The sequence below is a fragment of the Myotis daubentonii genome, chromosome 16, assembly GCF_963259705.1.
Source record: "Myotis daubentonii chromosome 16, mMyoDau2.1, whole genome shotgun sequence".
NCBI lineage: Eukaryota > Metazoa > Chordata > Mammalia > Chiroptera > Vespertilionidae > Myotis > Myotis daubentonii.
Window position 1 is genome coordinate 52,941,698 of NC_081855.1, and position 20,338 is coordinate 52,962,035.

Consider the following 20,338-nt stretch of genomic DNA (forward strand, 5'->3'; position numbering starts at 1 on the left):
GGAATGCGGCCCCTAGTTACTGTTAACGGGGTCACTTCAATTCTAAAGGGAATCCTTGGCCAACAGTCTCACAGCACTGTGACTTCAGACATCAGTTCCGATAGCTTACACTGTCAGCATTCAACAACGCTGCAATTCTCGACGCTACAGGGTAGAATTATCAGTGAGATCACATAAGCTGCCGAGAGAACAAGTATGTAAGACAAAAAATCATTACATATTTCTTGACTGTCGGAACTGCAATGTTTTCTACCCAATCGGAGATGTAGGCTCTGAGCAATAAGGTGACAATTATCTGCATATACAAGAACCTGAATGACATTCTCTTGGAAATACAAATACACAACAGAGAGGAGACGGTCACTGGGGAGGGTGCTTCGCATACACAGCCCCACCTGGACCTGACACTCTGTTACAAAGGAGAGCATTTCCAACCGCACAGCTACATACTAAGAGGTAGTATGGCAATTTCAGTGCAAGACTGAATCAAGGTCTATATTTTGGAAAAAATGTATGTTTCTTCATGGAAACTACATACTCTTTACTAGTTTATTGAATTTAAAAAATTGAAGATCCCGCATTTTTAAAAGGCCTTTTTACATAAAGTAGAATTTCTAATTGACAGATTTGGAAATCAGTCTGAATTGGACAAACTATGGACTCAACACGCAGATGAGATTTCCTCATACCATTACCTTGACATGGATTTGATACCCACCCTCAAAGAATCCTATAAAAAATTGCTTCAAAGCCCCTTTAAAATTGCAATAGTGCAGCAAAACCACAAGTAAACAACTGCCTGTTAACCTGTTATTTCAAATATAGAGTGGAAAGCCAACAGGCATTTTTTGTGCAATTTTTTAAAACATCGTAAGATGAAATATCAAATCTGCACAGCGCTGTCCCTTCACAGAAGGCAAGAAACCACCAGCCCATCATGTCGGAGGCCGGCCTCGGTGCTGTAGGCTATGAAAGTGGGCCTCCTTCAGGGTCTGGTTGATGTGGAAGTAAAGGCCTTGGCATAGTGCAGACTGCTCAGGTGCGGGCTGAGGGGTGTTGGGGCTGGACCCGGTGACGATGTGGTTCAAGCTACTTTCTGGCCCACTGGCCCTGTCCGGGCTGTTGATGCTGCTGCTGCTGCTGCTGCTGCTCCCGCCACTGTCACTGCTTGAAGACTGGAAAGAAAAAGGAACAGTTTCACAACTAGGCTACTTGTTTCTTAAGACCTTTACTGTGGTTTAACTTAAGAATATTCTTCCTACCTCGTCTGAGAAGAACTAGCATCAAAACATATACTGAGCTAGCCTGGTTGGTGTGGCTCAGTAGTTGAGTGTCAACCTATGGACCAGGAGGTCACAGTTCGATTCCCAGTCAGAGCACATGCCTGGGTTGCAGGCTCAATCCCCAGTAGGGTGCATGCAGGAGGCAAATAACCAAGATTCATCATTGATGTTTCTCACTCTCCCTCTCTCTTTCCCTCTGAAATCACTAAAAATATATTTTAAAATAAATATTTAAAAAAATATATACTGGGCTTGCCCTAGCCAGTTTGGCTGTGGTCAGAGCATCGGCCCACAGACTGAAAGGTCACAGGTTTGATTCTGTTCAAGGACACATACCTTGGTTGCAGGCTTGAACCCAGGCCCCAGTCTGGGTGCATAGGGGAGACAACCAATCAATGTGTGTGTGTCAATGTGTGTGTGTGTGTGTGTGTGTGTGTGTGTGTGTCTCTGTCTCTCCCTCCCTTCCACTCTCTCTAAAAAAATTAATAGAAAAAAATATCCTTGGGTGAGGATTAATAGTAACAATAACATATACTGGGCTTTACAGTTTAGAAGTTACATTCACCTAAGACAGTGGTCAGCAAACTCATTAGTCAACAGAGCCAAATATCAACAGTACAACAATTGGAATTTCTTTTGAGAGCCAAATTTTTTAAAGTTAAACTATGTAGGTAGGTACATTATTATTAACGTAATTAGGGTACTCCTCAGGCTTAGGAAGAGCCACACTCAAGGGGCCAAAAAGCCGCATGTGGCTCGCGAGCCGCAGTTTGCCAACCACAGACCTCAGATATTTCATTCTATCCTCACAGCTACCCTGTAATGTCAAGTGGGATTGCTGTCCCCATTACACATCCCTAAGTGGCAGGGTCCAGACTGAAGCACAGGCCTTCTACCGCAAATCCCTTCAACTACATCTTAACTCCTTTACATGTCTTCTCTATCTTGTCATTCATTCCAATAATTTCTAATAGTCAAGGGAACAAGTTCTCAGCCTGTAAGGCAGGGGTGGGGAATGCCCAGCCCGGAGGCCAAATAAGGCCTGGGAAGTCATTCGGTCTTGGCCCTGCCACGGCATTAGAGGTGAGTTAATTAAATGTTTGAACAAACGTAGCAGGCGGATTCTGTATGGCCCTCAAATGATGTTATAAAAATCCAAATGGCCGTTGGCAGAAAAAAGGTTCCCCACCCCTACTCTAAGGGTAAGTATCACTCATTGGTACAGAGTGTAAAAAAAGTATCCTCATAACAGATAAAATGGCTTCTGGGAACAAGAATAAAAAATAAAAACCTGTGACAATCTGTGGTTATCTCAAGGACGCGAATGGTGTTCTCTGAATGCAGAACACACCCTGAGATTTTAATATACTTCTTGTAAAGTGATATTAGCATTTTTGCAGTTCGATGTGTGTATATGTGCATGTGCACAAACCTGTCTAATATTTTAATGTAACTAACATGACTGGGTGTCTTAGTCATCCTGAAGAAGCTACTCAGAGATTCCTAACCAAGAGTCACTCAGAAATCTCCTTTCTTCCACTAGTAGGGGTCTCAGAGAAGGCAATGGTAAGGATCCTTGAGAACTACGGTATTACACAATTTAAATACTGCATTTCTAATAAATGACAACGGCAATCATTTAATTAGCAATCTCCTCTATTTACAACTCAATACAATATTGTACTAGAAGGAATAATACATGAAAAAGTTAGAATTCTAGTAATTAATGATTTGGTATACAATTTTTTCTCATTAGCCTTTTGATACATCTAAATTTATATTCCCTTAAAGATATTGGTTTTGAAATGTCTGCTTACAACAATGTAAAATCTACACACAAGAAAAAAGCCTGGAAAGAAATAGTCCATAGTACTAATGTTAAAATTAGAGGGGTTACAGATCTTATTTTTTCAACCCTTTACTATGAATTTTTTGCAATGTGGTAATTACATATTTTACATTACCAAAATAAATGTATAAATAAAATGTTGTTTCAAGATAGATACTTTAAAAGTGATTTTTAAAATACCAGAAGTTACACCTAACAATACATCTACAATAATAAAAGTGTAATATGCTAATTAGACCGGACGTCCTTCCGGACATCATTCGGAGGATCTTCTGGATGAAGCTGAGGCTGCGAGGAAAGCCCAGGTCCCAGATGCCTGCCTGTGACCGGGTGCCAGAGGGAAGCTGGTGCTGGCAGCCAGGAAAAGGAAGGCCTACTGTTGCACGAATTTCGTGCATAGGGCCTCTAGTATATTATAATCCACATGGGTATATAGGAATCACATGTGTCCTTTTAGAGAAATTGTAACTGATGAAGGGACATTGGGTTGAGGTCTAAGTAACTTTGATTCTATTACAGTGGGGCCTTGACTTACGAGTTTAATTCGTTCTGAGACCAAGCTCATTAAGGAGCTCATTAACTCAAATTAGTCTGTCAACTCAAAGCAAAAAATCGGCTGAGAGACAGCTGGTATCTCAAAAAACTCGTTAGTCGGGACACTCGTAAGTCAAGGCCCCACTGAACTTAAAAATATACCCATATATAAACATGCCTGAAACAGCAAAGAAAGCATGTTCACCAAATGCATCCATCATTAATAAGGCTTAAACCAAAGCTGTCATGGTCCATGGGTCACCTGGAGCTACTGAGCATAGGTCACATATCATTGCCTACAGGTAGTAGGAGACAACCTAGCTTTCTTTCCACAATTAAAAAAAAATCATGAAAACATAAATGGGCTGAGTGGCATCAGATGGCAGTGTTAACAGCAACAATTACATTTACTTGAAGACTTAAGAAGTCAAAGCCAATTTAAATAATAATAAAAAAAGCAAACGTGCTTTCCATAGCAGCCTCTCCTGACCTAGAGTGTAACAACCTAGAATTGCCGCTGGCACACCTCACAAGGCCATGAATATTTAACGAGCAGGTAAGGTACTGCACAGGTAAGAAACCCACCGCGCAGAAAACTTTGTTTCCTCTTAGTCTGTTTTCTTTGTTTTTCGTTACAGGTAGTGTCTGAAAATTAAGGCAAGAACTAGAATCAGTTTCTAGTAAGTCAAGTTTCTGTTTCAAATTATATTTATTTCACAACTTAACAGCAAAGGTGACACTATTTTGAGAAAAGGTAAAAGTTCTTTAAACAGGTTAGAAATGACCATTAAAAGGGGGGAGGGGGACACAAATACACCAGCAATTCCTAGTCCATTTAAAAATTTTTGTAACGTAACTTTATAAAGACACATATAAAAATGTTTAGTGTGCCTGGCCTGCATGGCTCAGTGGCTGAGCATCGACTCATGAACCAGGAGGTCACAGCTCAATTCCAGGTCAGAGCACATGCCCAGATTGCGGGTTTGATCCCCGGTGTAAGGCATGCAGGGGGCAGCCAATCAATAATTCTCTCTCATCATTGATGTTTCTATCTGTCTCTCCCTCTCCCTTCCTCTCTGAAATTAATAAAAATATATTTTTTAAAAAATGTTTAGTGTGGCCTTGTTTAAACAGCTAAAGTCTACAAACCAAAATGGATAATAGAGAAATTGATTAATTTATAATATCCTATATAATAAAAGCCTAATATGCTAAGTGTCCGACTGTTAGTTTGACCGTTTGACCAGTCACTATGACGTGCACTGACCACCAGGGGGCAGACACTCCGACCGGTAGGTTAGCTTGCTGCTGGGGTCCAGCTGATCAGGACTGGGCAAGATGGGCTGGACATGCCTTGGAGCCCTCCCACAGTCCCTCCCTGGCCCCACCAATCAGGACTGAGATGGGCCGGACATGTCCTGAACGGATCCATGCACTGGGCTTCTGGTATGTATATAAAGTACAATACATGAATTGTAATTCATAACAATGAAATTGTATTCAGCTATTAAAAATTACATACACACACACACACACACACACACACACACACCAAGATAGAGACCTTCAACATCTTTTTTACAGGTTACAAAACAGTATATATAGTATGTCAGCTGGTTTTAAAATGATTTTCTTTAATGTAAATATACATATATCCTAAAAATAGTCTGAAAGGATATATATGCCAAAATATTTAGAATCTGGACCTTCTATTTTTTTTTTTTTTTTACTATATATTCTATAGCTTCTACAAAAAGAGATTTCTTTTGTGGGAAAAATGATCATGAGTGAGAATATTGCTACAAAATAGAGGTCTTTAGTTAATTCTAAGACTTAAATATATAGATCAGTAGTTCCCAACTTAATTCTAAGACTTAAATATATAGATCAGTAGTTCCCAACCTTTTTTTGGCCATGCCCCACCTGAACATCTCTAAAATCCTGATGGCGCCCCCCTGCCCGTGACACATAATTCTTATTCAAAAAGTGAACTCCTGGTCATGTGGAGGAAGCCTAAAAGATTATTAGCTTGGTCTAAACAAGCTTCCAAAGAACACGGCATCCATGAAAGAGCAAAATAAAACAACGAAAGGACAGCTGAAGTACTGAGGAAGAAATTACTAAGAAATTGTTAAAAAATAATAATATGAAATGATACAAAAAATTAGCAAATAAAGTTTCAAAACATCTAATAGAGAACTGTAATGCATAAATGTCACTATATATTTATATACTGTATATGAAGTCCCTAAAACCATAAGAAATGCAAAAAATTCACTAATAACTCATCCTCAAATTGCCCCCTGTGGGGCACGTGCCCCGCGCTGGGAACCACTGATATAGATGGATAGATGGATAGATAGATTCTGTTCATAGGATTTCAGAAAGACTGTTGGCCTCCCTGAGCTACTTAAGAACCTTGACAACAGCCTCATTTGTATTCACTTGCATTGAGGAGGGCAATGATACCTTCAAACTAATAAGAGACGGCCCACATAGAACCAGGATAGAGTCCTGAAGTATCAGATACAGACTCCTGTCATCCAAGGTAAAAATAATGCATCTCTTTCAAGATCCTTTGGCTCTACTGTCTGCCAATTCAAGTCTTCTCGCTCTCCAAGAGGCTCTCGCAAGTACCTCACAGACTGACGAGTGTTTTTCAAATGGATGGTGAAACCCATTGGTGGGGAGCTGCCGGGAGCCGGTCCATGCTTGCTGTTTCAAGGGACCTGGCATATATGGCATACTGTTCTTTATATGTTTTCTCACCTTCTTGGCGCTGTGTTTTAACCAAGGTCACCTCTCCTAGAAAGGTTGAATCCCCAGGTAGGGATTTTCCCCTGAAGTTAGGGAGGGAATAAAACCCCTCAACTAAGTGCCAGGCGGATAATTAATCCCTTTAACTATGAACAATCATGCTTAAACTACATAATCTTTTCTCCCTGGAATGGAGATAAGAAACGCCCTAACCTTTGTAATAGAGATTGACTGGAGATCCTAACCAGAACTTCGCTAGAGATCCTGACCAGACCCTGACAAGAGAACCCGGCTATGATGATCAACTGAACTCAGTCTTCGTGTCCTTCCTTCTTTGCCGACTCCGTCCACACCTTTGGGGACCCCTGGACCTGCTGGGGTTGGACCCTGGCATATGGCGCCCGAACAGGGACCCCTAGGTAAGCGCCCCACACTCGGGACGGATCGGACTCCACCGTAGGAAGAGGGTGGATAGTCTTCGCCGACTCCGTCCACACCTTTGGGAACCCCTGGAACAGGATTCCCTTAGGTAAGCCGCCCCATTGAGAACCTCCACACTCGGGACGGATCAGACTCCACTGTAGGAAGAGGGTGGATAGTCTTCGCCGACTCCGTCCACACCTTTGGGAACCCCTGGAACAGGATTCCCCTAGGTAAGCCCCCCCCATTGAGAACCCCCACACTCGGGACGGATAGGACTCCACCAGGGTGCTACAGACCCCCCTATAGAGGATAAATAGGGTAAGAAGGTGGATAGTACAGAACTTAGATTGAGAAGATGTGCCATACTGAGTCCAAAGAAAGAAGACTCTGTATTGATTCTTAGTTTGAGAAAATGTGCCATACTGAGTCCAAAGAAAGAAGACTCTGTATTGATCTTTAGATTAAGAAGATGTGCCATACTGAGTCAAAAGAAAAAAGACCCTGTATTGATCTTTTAACATATATGCTTGCTAGCAGAGGAATTAAGATTACTCCCAGTCAGACAGAACGTTTCATACAAGAAATATGTCCATGCTTTTCTGAGGAAGGAAAGGTAAATGTAATGGCATGGGAGAAGGTAGGCCCAAGGAGCCTTATCCTTAACCCCACTGCAGCCTTTCCACCCTGGGAAAGTGCAGGATTGGCAAGCTCTCCCTGGGATGATAGATCAGGACTCAGGTAATAGCGGAAAGTGCCAATCCTACTCTTAAAATGGATATAAGAGAGCATTTGAGGTTTTTCTTTTTAATGCCTGCTTTTAAAAAATAAAAAAGGGGGAATTTGCCGGGAGCCGGTCCATGCTTGCTGTTTCAAGGGACCTGGCATATATGGCATACTGTTCTTTATATGTTTTCTCACCTTCTTGGCGCTGTGTTTTAACCAAGGTCACCTCTCCTAGAAAGGTTGAATCCCCAGGTAGGGATTTTCCCCTGAAGTTAGGGAGGGAATAAAACCCCTCAACTAAGTGCCAGGCGGATAATTAATCCCTTTAACTATGAACAATCATGCTTAAACTACATAATCTTTTCTCCCTGGAATGGAGATAAGAAACGCCCTAACCTTTGTAATAGAGATTGATAGGATTGAATCAACTGGTATAAATACAGTTGTAACAAGACAGAAAAAGACAGAACTTATAAGACAGAACTCAGAACTCAGAACTTAGAACAGAATCAAGAAGACAGAACCTACACGGAGCCTAGAGACAGAAGAACTTCGCTGGAGAGAGCATGCCGGAGGATCCTGGAGAGGGACTGGCCTCGGAGCCTAGAGACAGAGCCTAGCGGGAGAACATGGCAAGGGATCCTGGACTGAACCTGACTACAGAGATTGGCAGGAGAACCTGACTGGAACCTGGACACTGAACCTGACTGGAGAGCCTGGACAGAACCTGGCTGGAGAACCTAGCGAGGGAACATGGCTACAGAACCTCGCTGGAGATCCGAAGCAGACCCTCTCTGGAGATCCAGACCAGAACTTGGCTGGAGATCCTGGCTAGAGATCCTGGATAGGCTGCTGATCAACTGAACGCTGTCTCGGTGTCATTCCTTCTTCGCCGACTCCGTCCACACCTTTGGGGACCCCTGGACCTGCTGGGGTTGGACCCCGGCAGGGAGCAAGCAGCACAGAAAAGAAAACAGTGCAACAGGGTGAGGGCAACTGTGACACTTTTTTCAATTATTCACAAATATATGTGGTATGTACTGGGCCATAAAATAAAACATTCCTATGGGACAGGGTCAAAAATGTTTGAAAGTCATTGTAAGCGGTCTTATTAGCACTCGGCCAGCAAAGTGTTCTACTTGATGGGATCAAGACCATTTACTTTTAACCCTAAAGGCATAATATCAAATTTTAACTCTATCAGTGTTTTAAGATATACAGAGATAAATCGGCTTATAAAAAAACACACGCCTTAACCCGTTTGGCTCAGTGGATAGAGAGCATCGGCCTGCGGACTGAAGGGTCCCAAGTTCGATTCTGGTCAAGGGCATGTACCTTGGTTGCAGGCACATCCCCAGTAGGGGGTGTGCAGGAGGCAGCTGATCGATGTTTCTCTCTCATCCATGTTTCTAGCTCTATCCTTCTCCCCTTCTCTCTGTAAAAAATCAATGAAATATATTTAAAAAACAAAAAGATACACACACACTTGAAATAGGAAAAAAAAATTGTATTTCCCCCACTGAGTGGCACCTTTTCATATCAAATCCTTGGGGTAGGAGGGCGGGGGGCACTACTCGAGAACTGGTACAGTCTGTACCTTGTTACTATTCCTGCTCTGAAAGACTTGAACACGCTCTGTACTGAAAGAGTCCAGAAACTTTGGGACTGAGAAAGATTCATCAACTAGGATCCCTGTCCCCAGGCTCCTGACTCCTTACAGACCATTTATCCAAATCCGAGGTTACAAAGAGCATTTCTTTCCTCTGACTTTTCAATTTGGGCTGAGTGCTGACTCTGACCAGGTTATTTTCAATGACAACTTTGTATTACAAATCAAAAGACAGTAAGGTCATGATCTGTGAAATAAAAACCCTTGCAAATCCAGGTACACAAGCACAAAGTTAAGTTTATGAAGATTCTGATCGAGAGTCTCTTTCTAAATACACAAAGGCAGCTCCCAAGAACCCTGTGGCGAAGCACTGTGTGAAAGGGGAGGATTCTGTTGGCGTAGGCAGTAATGAAACCTACTTGTGCACCCTGGTAACTGCAGATAAGACCCGGAAGAATGCAGTCCACTTTAGAATCACCTGTAGGCTTTTGAAAACATGCCAGGGCCCCAGCTCGGGAAGCAGTGCACTGGGCTCCGTGGTCATTTATTTACTGAACTTCATCAAGAATGTGGTGACAATACAGCCACTGATAAAGACAGTACACAGCCACTGAGGTGACAGGAATCTAGCATAGGTGTGGACGAGGGAGCGAGGAGAGAGGCTCCTTAAAATGGATGGTGTCTGAATGGGCCTAGCAGAGGAGGAAGAATCTTTTTACAAGGAGGGTGTGACAAAATGGGAGAATAAGCAAAATCAGGAGTGTTCTGGGGAGGAAAGGCTAAAGATGGTGTTGGCTGCACCACTCCAGGAAGAGTTAGTGAGACAAAATATACATGAGAGGTCATGGCTAGGTTATAGGTGCCCCAAGTCTGCGGGAACAGTTTCCAAGCATGTAAGATGTTTTCAGATCTGCACTTAGGAGTGAGGAAGCTAGGGACCTATTAAGACGAACGAGGTCATGGAGATCGAGCAGGGGCCAACTGGGAAGTTTTCTAGAACATCAAGCAGGAGAGCAGGCCAGCATGAGGACCGTGGCAATGTCAATGAAGGGATGTGTGTCGTACCCCAGAGGGAGATGGGACACAGGAAGGAAATGGAGACATCCAAGTTGACACCAACTACTCGGGACAATGCTTGCCAAATACAGTTGATCCTTGAACATGAGGGTTAGGGGTGCTGACCCCCTGAACAGTTAAAAATCTGCATATAAATTCTGACTCCCCCAAAACTACCTAACCACTAATAGCCCACTGTTTACCTGAAGACAAATAACATAAATAGCCAATTAACATATATATTGTATATTAAATTATACTAGAGGCCTTGTGCATGAAATTAGTGCACTGGGGGCGGGGGGAGGGGTGGGTGCCCATCCTTCAGGCTGGCCTGCACCCTCTCGTATTCCGGGAGCTCTCAGGGGATGTCCGACTGACAGCTAAGCCAGCCATCAGCCCAGCTTCTGGCTGAGCTGCGCACCTCCTGTGGGAGCATATTGACCACCAGGGGGCAGCTCCTGCGTTGAGCATCTGCCCCTGGTGGTCAGTGCGCATTATAGTGACTGGTCGTTCCACCTTTTGGTCAATTTGCATATTAGCCTTTTATTGTATAGGATTATTTTATATTATACAGGCAGTCCTCGGGTTACATCGGACTCAGGTTACGTCAGACTCGACATGCGTCATTTTGTGGTTACGTTGCCATCTCCCATTTACAGTATTTATTTTTTAAAAAGTTCCATCATTTCAACGTATGTACATGTGCTCTATGTTTTTTATTATTTATTTACCACAAGTAAAGGTTAGAAATTGTTATCTTTCTTTTAAACTTTTTTTACTGTTTCACTTCATTCCTGCTGTGTATGTGCTCCATGTGAGTGACGTAGGTGCTTACGTAGGTGGGTTCCGACTTATGGTGAAAATCGCGTTACATCGCACCGTAAAAACGGATCTCCGACGTAACCCAAGGACCTACTGTATTATATTCTGTAATCCTATAGGGTAAGCTAAAGAAAGGATATTTAAAAAATTATAAGGAAAACACATTTACAGTACTGTACATATTTACTTTAAAAAAAGAACGCATAAATGGACCCACATATTTCAAACCCGTGTTGTTCAAGGGAATGTTGCTACCATTGTATAGGACTCAAGAGGAAGACACAAAGTGATAAATATTTCACTTCTTGCTCATCAAGAAAAAACAAGCCTAACTTAGCCACTGCTAACATGATTCATACATAATGGCTTTACAGAAAAATTTTTATTCCTATAGTAATAATATATATCTCAATTTTAAAAAGAGCATCCCAAGGCTCACATGTCATTAAATCTAAGTCACTGGAGTTCAAATTCAAGGTCTTCAAACACCAATTACATTTTGAAAAAACAAACAACTACAAAAAAATACTAGACCCCAAAGTCTTTTTTGTATTTATTCTACATAGATAGAAATCAAAAATGGTTTCTTGCTAATACCATGTTATAGCATTGACTTGGGGACACTTTCCAGCTATTCTTGTTTCTATGATGTCTGCCAAGTCAAGGACCTTGCTGCCCCTGGATAGTTAGCACAGCTTCCCAGAACCCCCACTGGCTCTTCCAGGAGATGGCACACGCCATGGCGAGGAGCAAGCTGCTCAACAGTCAAGCCCTGAGGCTCACTGATCCTGCCTCTTGCTAGCTGTGTATCTCTGGGCAAGTGACTTTACGTTTTTCTGTGCCCCAACATTTCCATCCGACAAGTAGAAATGATAATACTTGCCAGAATGGCAGGAAGAAATGCACAAGCAGAGTGGAAGTTTCTTTCTACGTCACTCATCTGGCGAGTCAGTGCACATTCCTTAGCTCCATGGTGTGTAGGAAGAAAGAGGCCCGAACTGGCTCCAATTTCCAGGCAATTATCATTTACTTGTGACATAGTTTAATAGTTTAACAGAAATCAAACACCTCAAAAACAAAAAAATAACAAAAACGACCTCACATCTTCACAGTGCTTGCCAATATTATTACATTTAGGAGAAAAAGATAACTTTTGGGAATTTTAAATCTTAGAATTAAATTTTCCTTCCAAATGAAAGTTCTTCAAGTCACGAAAAAAGGAATTCTAGCCCTAACCGGTTTGGCTCAGTGGATAGAGCGTCGACCTGCAGACTTGAAGGGTCCCAGGTTCGATTCCGGTCAAGGGCATGTACCTTGGTTGCAGGCACATCCCCAGTAGGGGGTGGGCAGGAGGCAGCTGATCGATATTTCTCTCTCAGCAATGTTTCTAACTCTCTATCCCTCTCCCTTCCTCTCTGTAAAAAATCAATAAAATGTATTTTTTTAAAAGGAATTCTAAAATTATTTATTTCAGGAACAACAAAAGAAACGGTTTCTCTTAACTGAGTTAGTCTTTTTTTTTAAAAAAAAATATATATTTTATTGATTTTTTACAGAGAGGAAGGGAAAGGGATAGAGAGTTAGAAACATCGATGAGAGAGAAACATCGATCAGCTGCCTCCTGAACATCTCCCCCTGGGGATATGCCCGCAACCCAGGTACATGCCCCTGACCGGAATCGAACCTGGGACCCTTCAGTCCGCAGGCCGACGCTCTATCCACGGAGCCAAACCAGTTTCGGCAACTGAGTTAGTCTTAAGGAAACTTACCTCTGCCCTACCTTAGAATTAAAAAGTAACATTTTCATCAATAAGATAACTTGTCATGTAAATTAATAAAATAATCCATTTATAAGGAATCCTTTTACTGCTTTCCCTTTTCTATGTCAAAAAGCAGCCAAATAACCCCAAACTTGCTATTTATGGCTACAAGCATAATGATCTATTCCAGGGGTGACGATTCAATTATTCAGGGCTTAACTTTCCACTTTGAAGACTTTCCCCTGCCTTTTGCTTCTCTAGCTCTCCCTGGGTTCGCATGCCTCATTACTTGTTAATGCCACTGCTGGAGAAGCACAGCACCACTCGCTCAGAGAGCTGGTAGATGTCCAGCCAGCACAGCTTAGACAGAGGGTCCAAGTTACCACAGCCCGAGAGGGCTACTGGTGAGTGCAGATACCATGACAGATAAGAAGTACCTGCACTGACTGTAAATTATAACAAAGACAACGTAGTCCGTCCCCAGCCTAATGATTTACATAGCTGCTTAACCACTGGATTTCTTTGGACAAGTAAGAACAAGACATAGTAACCTACAGGTTGAGTAACAACACACTGTTTTCTTCTGTCATACCAATACACGGGTTTTAGAAAGGGAGTGCAGGTCATTTTCTACCAACAGCAATGAAAACGAATCCTAAGGAGTGTGTCTAAAAATAAGAGATCAGAAATGTTTAATTTTTTTTAAACAATTTACATTCCTGTTCTCAGGCATCAAAAATGTAGATATCAGGGAATAAGACCAATACAAACAGTTAGACTTACTACTATACCTTCAAACGACTGTGAATATCATATAGCGGAATTTACATACAGATACAAGTAAAGAAATATTCACGACGACACCATGAAAGTAATCACTGCATCTTCTTTTAAGGAACAGTCTTATAATTCAAAAGAATAATGGGTTCTCTCCCTCCCGGGAGCACACCCCTGCCTTTCCCACTGCCCCCCCAGGCCCTTACCATTAGTAAAAACAGAAAAAGAAAAATGGAGACTCAATTAGTGTTAGTATTTTATCATCAGATGCTCACAGTAGCCTCTAAAGTATGGTTTCTTTCATCTCTGAGATTCCCCAATTACCACTTTAAACAAAGGTCAATAACTTTTCTATTCATCATTTTTTTAAAAGGAAGAAAAAGTATAATAGGAAAAATTTCAAAAGAGAGATAAAAGCTATAGAAACTCACGTCTCCATGTAGAAGAACAAGCATGTCAAACTCAAAGGCTAACACGGGCCAAATAAATAAGGCATGCGGCCTGTGAGCATGAGTTTGACATGCTTGATGTAGAAGGACCAAGCTACACTTTTCATTAGTTGTTCCTGAATGAGTCTTCCCCACATGACAGTTACAGACCCCTACCCTGGGGGAGTTACTTTGGATTTCTGGCAAAGACTGGATATAAGTCAAGTCCTGTTATCAAGAACTAATTAAAATGCAAATTATCTGGTTGTGCAAGAATTGTGATATACAGAATTCTGCTTGAAGTTCTGAGGCTTAGGAATGTTTACCATTGAGGAGTTTCTGTTAGGTGGTACCTGTCAAGGGTCTAAATCAGTGGTTCTCAACCTTCCGAATGCCATGACCCTTTAATACAGTTCCTCATGTTGTGGTGACCCCCAACTATAAAATTATTTTCGTTGCTACTTCATAACTGTAATGTTGCTACTGTTATGAATCGTAATGTAAATATCTGAAATGCAGGATGTATTTTCATTGTTACAAATTGAACATACTGAACAACAAATATGCATCTATCAACAAGTGAATCTAAGAATCAAGTGAATAAATAATCTGATGAACAGAATGAACTGTTGATTATAATAGAATCAGGGACATAGAAAGGGAATGGACTGACTATTCTTGGGGGGGAAAGGGGTGTGGGAGATGTGGGAAGAGACTGGACAAAAATCGTGGACCTATGGATGAGGACAGTGGGTGGGGAGTGAGGGCGGAGGGTGGGGCGGGAACTGGGAGGAGGGGAGTTATGGGGGGGAAAAAAAAGGAACAAATGTAATAATCTGAACAATAAAGATTTAATTAAAAAAAAAAAACAAATTGAACATACTGAAAGCATAGTGATTAATCACCAAAAAAATATGTAATTATATATGTGACTCCTTAGGCGACCCCTGTGAAAGGGTAGTTCGACCCCCAAAGGGGTCGCGACCCACAGGTTGAGAACCGCTGTTCTAAATCGTTAGGCGCCTAATTTAATAGCAGCATCACTTCAATGTGAGCTTCCCTTCTGCACTGTGGCTCAGCCTCCTGAGGACATCTCCTGGCATGCATATGTAGCACCCTCTGGAAGCCAGAACCCTGGGAGCTCTCTTTCCCTCTCACGCTACTCTGCCTCCGGAGCAGCTTTGTGACAGCACAATGAAAGGGTGAAAACATTGAAAAACAGGATTCTGCGTACATATACATTATATATTCTTACAGATATGTGAACTGAAGCAACAAAATATGCTTACCTTAAAGACAATTATGGTTCATAAACTATTAGAAAATAGGTTGGTTTGTGAAATATAAATAGAGGGTTCAAAGAAGGGTTTGCAAAGGCTCATGAAACTTCTAACAAAACAGATTTGGGGGGGAGCATGCCTGACTAGGGCAGACATAGACTGTTTTGCTGGGGAAGGTGCAAAGCTTCCTCAAAGGGGCCATGGCTCAAGAAAAGGTTGAAACGCTGCAATTCCTACCTCTGTGTCCCAGGAATCGTGAAAAACAGGGTTTCTGCTACTCCTTTTGGTCTGTGGGGGGAGATGGTGGTCCTCTTCATTGCCATTCCTTCTCCTTTTCCTGAAATTAAATCACGAGGAGAAAAAAAAAATCAACCGTTCACCTTTCAGACACTTAAAATTGTAAACCATGACAACATATAAATTTGCCCTCTTGCCTGAAAAAATATAATTCAGCCTACGATATCCCCATAGGTTAAAATTGGAAGCACACCATCTCTAGGCACACTAAGAGCAAAAACATGAAATAGCAGCAGTAAGGTGGGGCTGAAATTGGTGTGACTGATTTTGCAAAAGAAGCTTTTTAAATGCCTACTGTGAATAAATAAGAGCAGGAAGACAGTAATGATTGAGCTTTTTAAACTCCACCTTATTAAGGTTATGGTCTTTCTACATTTCCTGAAATTCTAATTCCAAGTTACTTCATTTTGCTCCCTTCCATGTGAAAATGCCTATTTTACCCTTAAAATCCATATGAAAATGGTGCTACCCAGGAATATCCATAGAGATTCATGGTAGCCGCTAATCTTTCGTTTTTCTTCATCCCTGATTTTCTCCCAATTGCCACATTAAACAAAAGCTCTATGCCCTCCAAAGTATTAAATTACTTTTCTGGACAAACCCTGGAAAAGCTGTTCTTGAACACAGACTTGATTATTCTGGCGATAGCACCTAGTATTATGGTATAAATTACTTGACCAGATTGTTTCTTTGAGACTATGGCATAAGCTGCTTAAAACGTACAAATTTAAAGAAAAATCAGACACCTTTCTCAGTTCCGTGTGTTCTAAGATGTGCAACAGAGACAAAATTTGTATGTTTTCTATGCAAGAACCAAATGTTGTCAGAAGAACTTCCAAACCCCAGTTAGACAAGAGAAATAAATTATGGGAGGTATAATTTTAAGTCAAATTGCCTGGAACTGTGCTGTCCAATAAGGTAGCCACTAACACATGTGGTTATTTAAATTTTAATTCATGACAATTAAATACAATTAAAAATCCAGTCCCTAAGTCACACTAGCCACATTCCAGCTAGCGGCAACTGCACTGAACAGCACAGACAGAGCAGGTTGCCATCGCTGCAGACAATGCCACCGGACAGTGCTGCCTGGAGGCCAAGTTACACAGGGCAGCGGCATCTATTGTAGCGCAAACTCTTAAAGGTCCAAATTTTTAGAGCTAGAGGAAAAAACAGCTTTTTGGAAAGTACTGAATTGGGAGGAGGGCGGCTTATTGGGACAGGCCCTTCATCCTAAAGTTCTGAGTTGAAGTCTGGACAGCGAAGAAACCTTACCATCCTGCACTCAGTTCCTGCACTCTGCAGCACTCTGAGTCCCTCCAACGTCATGAATGAGTTTGGATTCAGTTTAGGGTAGATAGTGGGTGTGCGGTTCTGATAAAGCATGAACCAACCAACAGGAAGAGGGCTACGCCACTTATCTCATTCTAAGGCTCAGCTGTTTGCAAAATAAGATCATCACTTCTGCTTCCCTACCTTTCTCCCAGGAGTCTGGGTCAGATCTACACATTATTTTGAAGTACTTAGAAGCTAAAAAGTAGATGGATACCAGGTTTTAATAATCATTAAAGATGTTTTTAGCACAGATTTGAGCCAAGAAATTGCTACTTTCATTCTCATCTGACCAGAGGATGTTCACAGGAATATGAAGAAGTTACAGAGCAATGTCCAATGGAAGCCAGTGGACACCCCAAGAAACTCATGAAACAGCAGTATGTTGGTCCCAAATTCTACTTTTATCAGTGTGACAACAGCTGATTGTGCTTTGGGCTGAGTCACTCTTACCAAACTTAGGAGCCTGACCAAAACTTTCCGATTTCCTCATTTATAATGGGGACTATATCTTCCCAGTGACAAGAATGTGAATGTCAAGAGCCAACAGAGTGTAAGAACAGAGGATGGGCTGGTTTCGCCAACTTCACTAAACTCTGGGAAGGTCGCATGAAACAGCTCCGCCTCATTCATCTTCAGCTGACTTCTCAAGGTGCCAGAATTCTCTGTACCTGGAGGGGGCCCTCTCTTCTGGATGGAACTGGGTTAAGAATGAGCCCTACTTGTTCTTCAATTCACTTTTTTTCTAGACTCTGCAGATTCTGTCCCTGAAACATACTTCTTTCAACAATATCGTCAATAACTGGAAAGATTACAGCTTCATGCCCACGCCTATCCACACAATCAGTCAGATTATAACTTTCCACATTAATGCCACAGACCAGGTTATAATTTTAGCAGCCACCCTGTAACTGATCCTAGCCTCCCTAGCCAACTAGTTAACAGATTATTGTTTAGCAACTACTCCTTCTAAGGATGGCTGGTTCCATCACTTTCCATCATTTCATTTCTCCCCAATCTCACTGTCATCTTCTAGAGACTGGGCACAGAAGTAACAGAACCCGTCCTTCCTACTGAGAAAAATAACTACACAAATAAATCCCTCAATACGTGGGATCAAGGATGGGTACTGGTTACAGAAAGGGCTTCCTTGCCACACACCCACTCCTCTACCACCATCCCAGTAGGTACATCACCATCTTTGACCAACGCTTCACCTGGAAGCTGAGGAAAGAGACCCAGGGGCGTGAACTAACTCGGAGACACCAAGAGAGCTGGGGCTGGCAGAACGGGTCCCTCGGGCACCGTGGGACTTGGGGTGAAGAGAAAAGTAGGGGGGAAACCCCTATCGAGGCCTCTTTGACAGAAACAAGTGACCAGTAAGTACAAACATGTCAGCATCACTTGAGTCCCAGAGGAAAGGAAATCTGCCACCAGGGTAAACAGTCCTTTGTGCACGGGGTTGGATAAAAGGGAATCTTTTTGCAGGAAATATTTTGACTTTCTCAGACACGTGAGACATCCCAAGAGACGATCCAAAAACCATCAACTGGGTTTGAGAAGGAAAAGACAAGGCAGTCAGACCAAGCCGGCGCGGAAGGGCTCTGTTCCCCACCCCGCCAGGTCAGGGGTCACTGGGCCCCTAAAGTCAAATGTATTTAGTCTTATTCCCTACACAGAGGCTCTGTATGCCTCACTCCCTGCGTGGCTGGCCCAAGTCGGCAATCCCACGCACAAGTGAGAGGAACCACATCTTCTCGCTCCGGGACCAGAGGACCTCAGGAAGCACCGACTATCCTCCAGGGCTGGGTCCTGGGGGAAAGGCAGTCGATTCCATCCAGAGCCCATGAAGACGTGGGACGAGAGAATAAACGGCATCATGGGTCAGGGCGATCCAGCCTATTCCCTTAGACGCTCCCCCCCCCCCCCCGCGCGCAGAGGTTCTCAACCTGTGGGTCGCGACCCCTTTGGGCGTCTAAGGCCATCGGAAAACACATATATAATTACATATTGCTTTTGTGACTAATCACCATGCTTTAATTATGTTCAATTTGTAACGATGAAATGGGGGAGGGGGGTCACCACAACATGAGGGACTGTATTAAAGGGTCGCGGCATTAGGAAGATTGAGAACCACTGCCCCAGAGGCTATTATGGAGCAAAGGGAAGCCCCGTGGACCTGGAAGGACGCAGGTCCATCCGCATCAGGAAGATGTCAGAATCGGCCTGGGTGACCCCTAGGTGCTTCACTTCAAAGTCCACGGGGAAGGCTGTAAGCGGATCCCCTTCGTTCTGGGGTGCCCAGCCCCAGCTCCCTCCTCTCCACGCGGTCACAGGGGTCACTCGGCAGAAGAGGAAAGGATCGCAGCCGGGCCCGGACTCGACTCCAGCCCGTCCAGCGAGCCCAACCCCCCTGCCCCAGGCCCGAGGCCGGGCTCCGGGGAACAGCAGTGCGTCGCCATACCATCCTCCCTCCCTCCGCCTCCGGAGTCAAACGGCTCCGCCTCCAAACAGTTTAGAACCCGGTCAGTTCCCTCCGTGCGGCGGCCTGAGGGAGCCCACCAGCCACTCGGGTCATCTGCCCGCCCGCGTTCACAGCCGCCCGGGGCCCAAACTCTTCCGTCAACATCACCCCTCCCGGCAGCAGGGTCAACCCCAGGCCTTCTTTCTGACCTTGGGGAGCCGGCAGCCCCGCACCCTGTTCTCCCCCCCTCCCCCCCGGCCCCAAAGATGCACTAGGAGCTCCCACTCGAAGATCAGACATTCCTCCCCTCCCCCCACCCTCCTAAATTTAGGACAGGGACGCTGGAGGGCCGGCGTCTCTCTTCCGGGACCGACCAGACTTCATTCCAAACAGAGAAAGATGGGGCGGGGGAGATGGGGGAGTGGGGAGACCTGGACCCTGGAGTCCCTCCACCAGCACCCGCGGGGGTCAGGTGCCGAGACACGCACAGCTCCCCTCCTCCCCCTGACAATAACACCCGCAGGCCCGCGCTGGCTCGGACCCCGCTTCGAGCGCCCCACCCTCCAAGAAAGCGGAGAGGCGCCGGGAAGGAACGGGGGTCCCTCTGGTCTCACCTGGGGCGGAGGCGCTCGCTCATGGCAGCCGGTGGAGGGGAGCGACGCGGAGGCGCTCCGCGAGAGGAGGGGGCCGAGGGTGTGGTGTTTTGGCGGCCGCCACGCCCACCCCGTCGGGCCTTGGCTCTCGTCGCGGCACGGGTGGACTCGGCCGGTGGTAAGTACCCCTCGGTGGGACCCGTACCACTGCTACTTCCGGCGTCTGCTCCGCGCCCCCCCATGTCGCAGCCGCCGTGGTACCGCCCTCTCGCGGCTGCGCAGTGACGCGTCCGGGCCGCGCCGACCGGTAACCCCGCCCACGGGAAGAGGCGGGCTTGGAGGGGGAGGAGC

The 20,338-nt window shown here is 44.1% G+C and overlaps 1 protein-coding gene across 2 annotated transcripts; it reads right to left on the reverse strand.

Annotated features, from left to right (window-relative positions):
• Window positions 1–535: 535 nt before the first annotated feature.
• VCF1 (VCP nuclear cofactor family member 1) lies at window positions 536–20,285 on the reverse strand. Of its 2 annotated transcripts, XM_059671064.1 has the most exons (4): window positions 20,009–20,285; window positions 15,539–15,638; window positions 4,252–4,311; window positions 536–1,175 (listed from the first exon to the last, which is right to left on the reverse strand). In XM_059671064.1, the coding sequence occupies exons 1-4, from the start codon at window positions 20,227–20,229 to the stop codon at window positions 936–938; spliced, it is 621 nt and encodes a 206-aa protein (XP_059527047.1). In that variant the 5' UTR covers window positions 20,230–20,285; the 3' UTR covers window positions 536–935. The 2 variants fall into 2 exon arrangements, with proteins under 2 accessions (XP_059527047.1, XP_059527048.1); XM_059671065.1 differs by lacking the exon at window positions 4,252–4,311 and having other exon boundaries at window positions 20,009–20,280.
• Window positions 20,286–20,338: the final 53 nt, after the last annotated feature.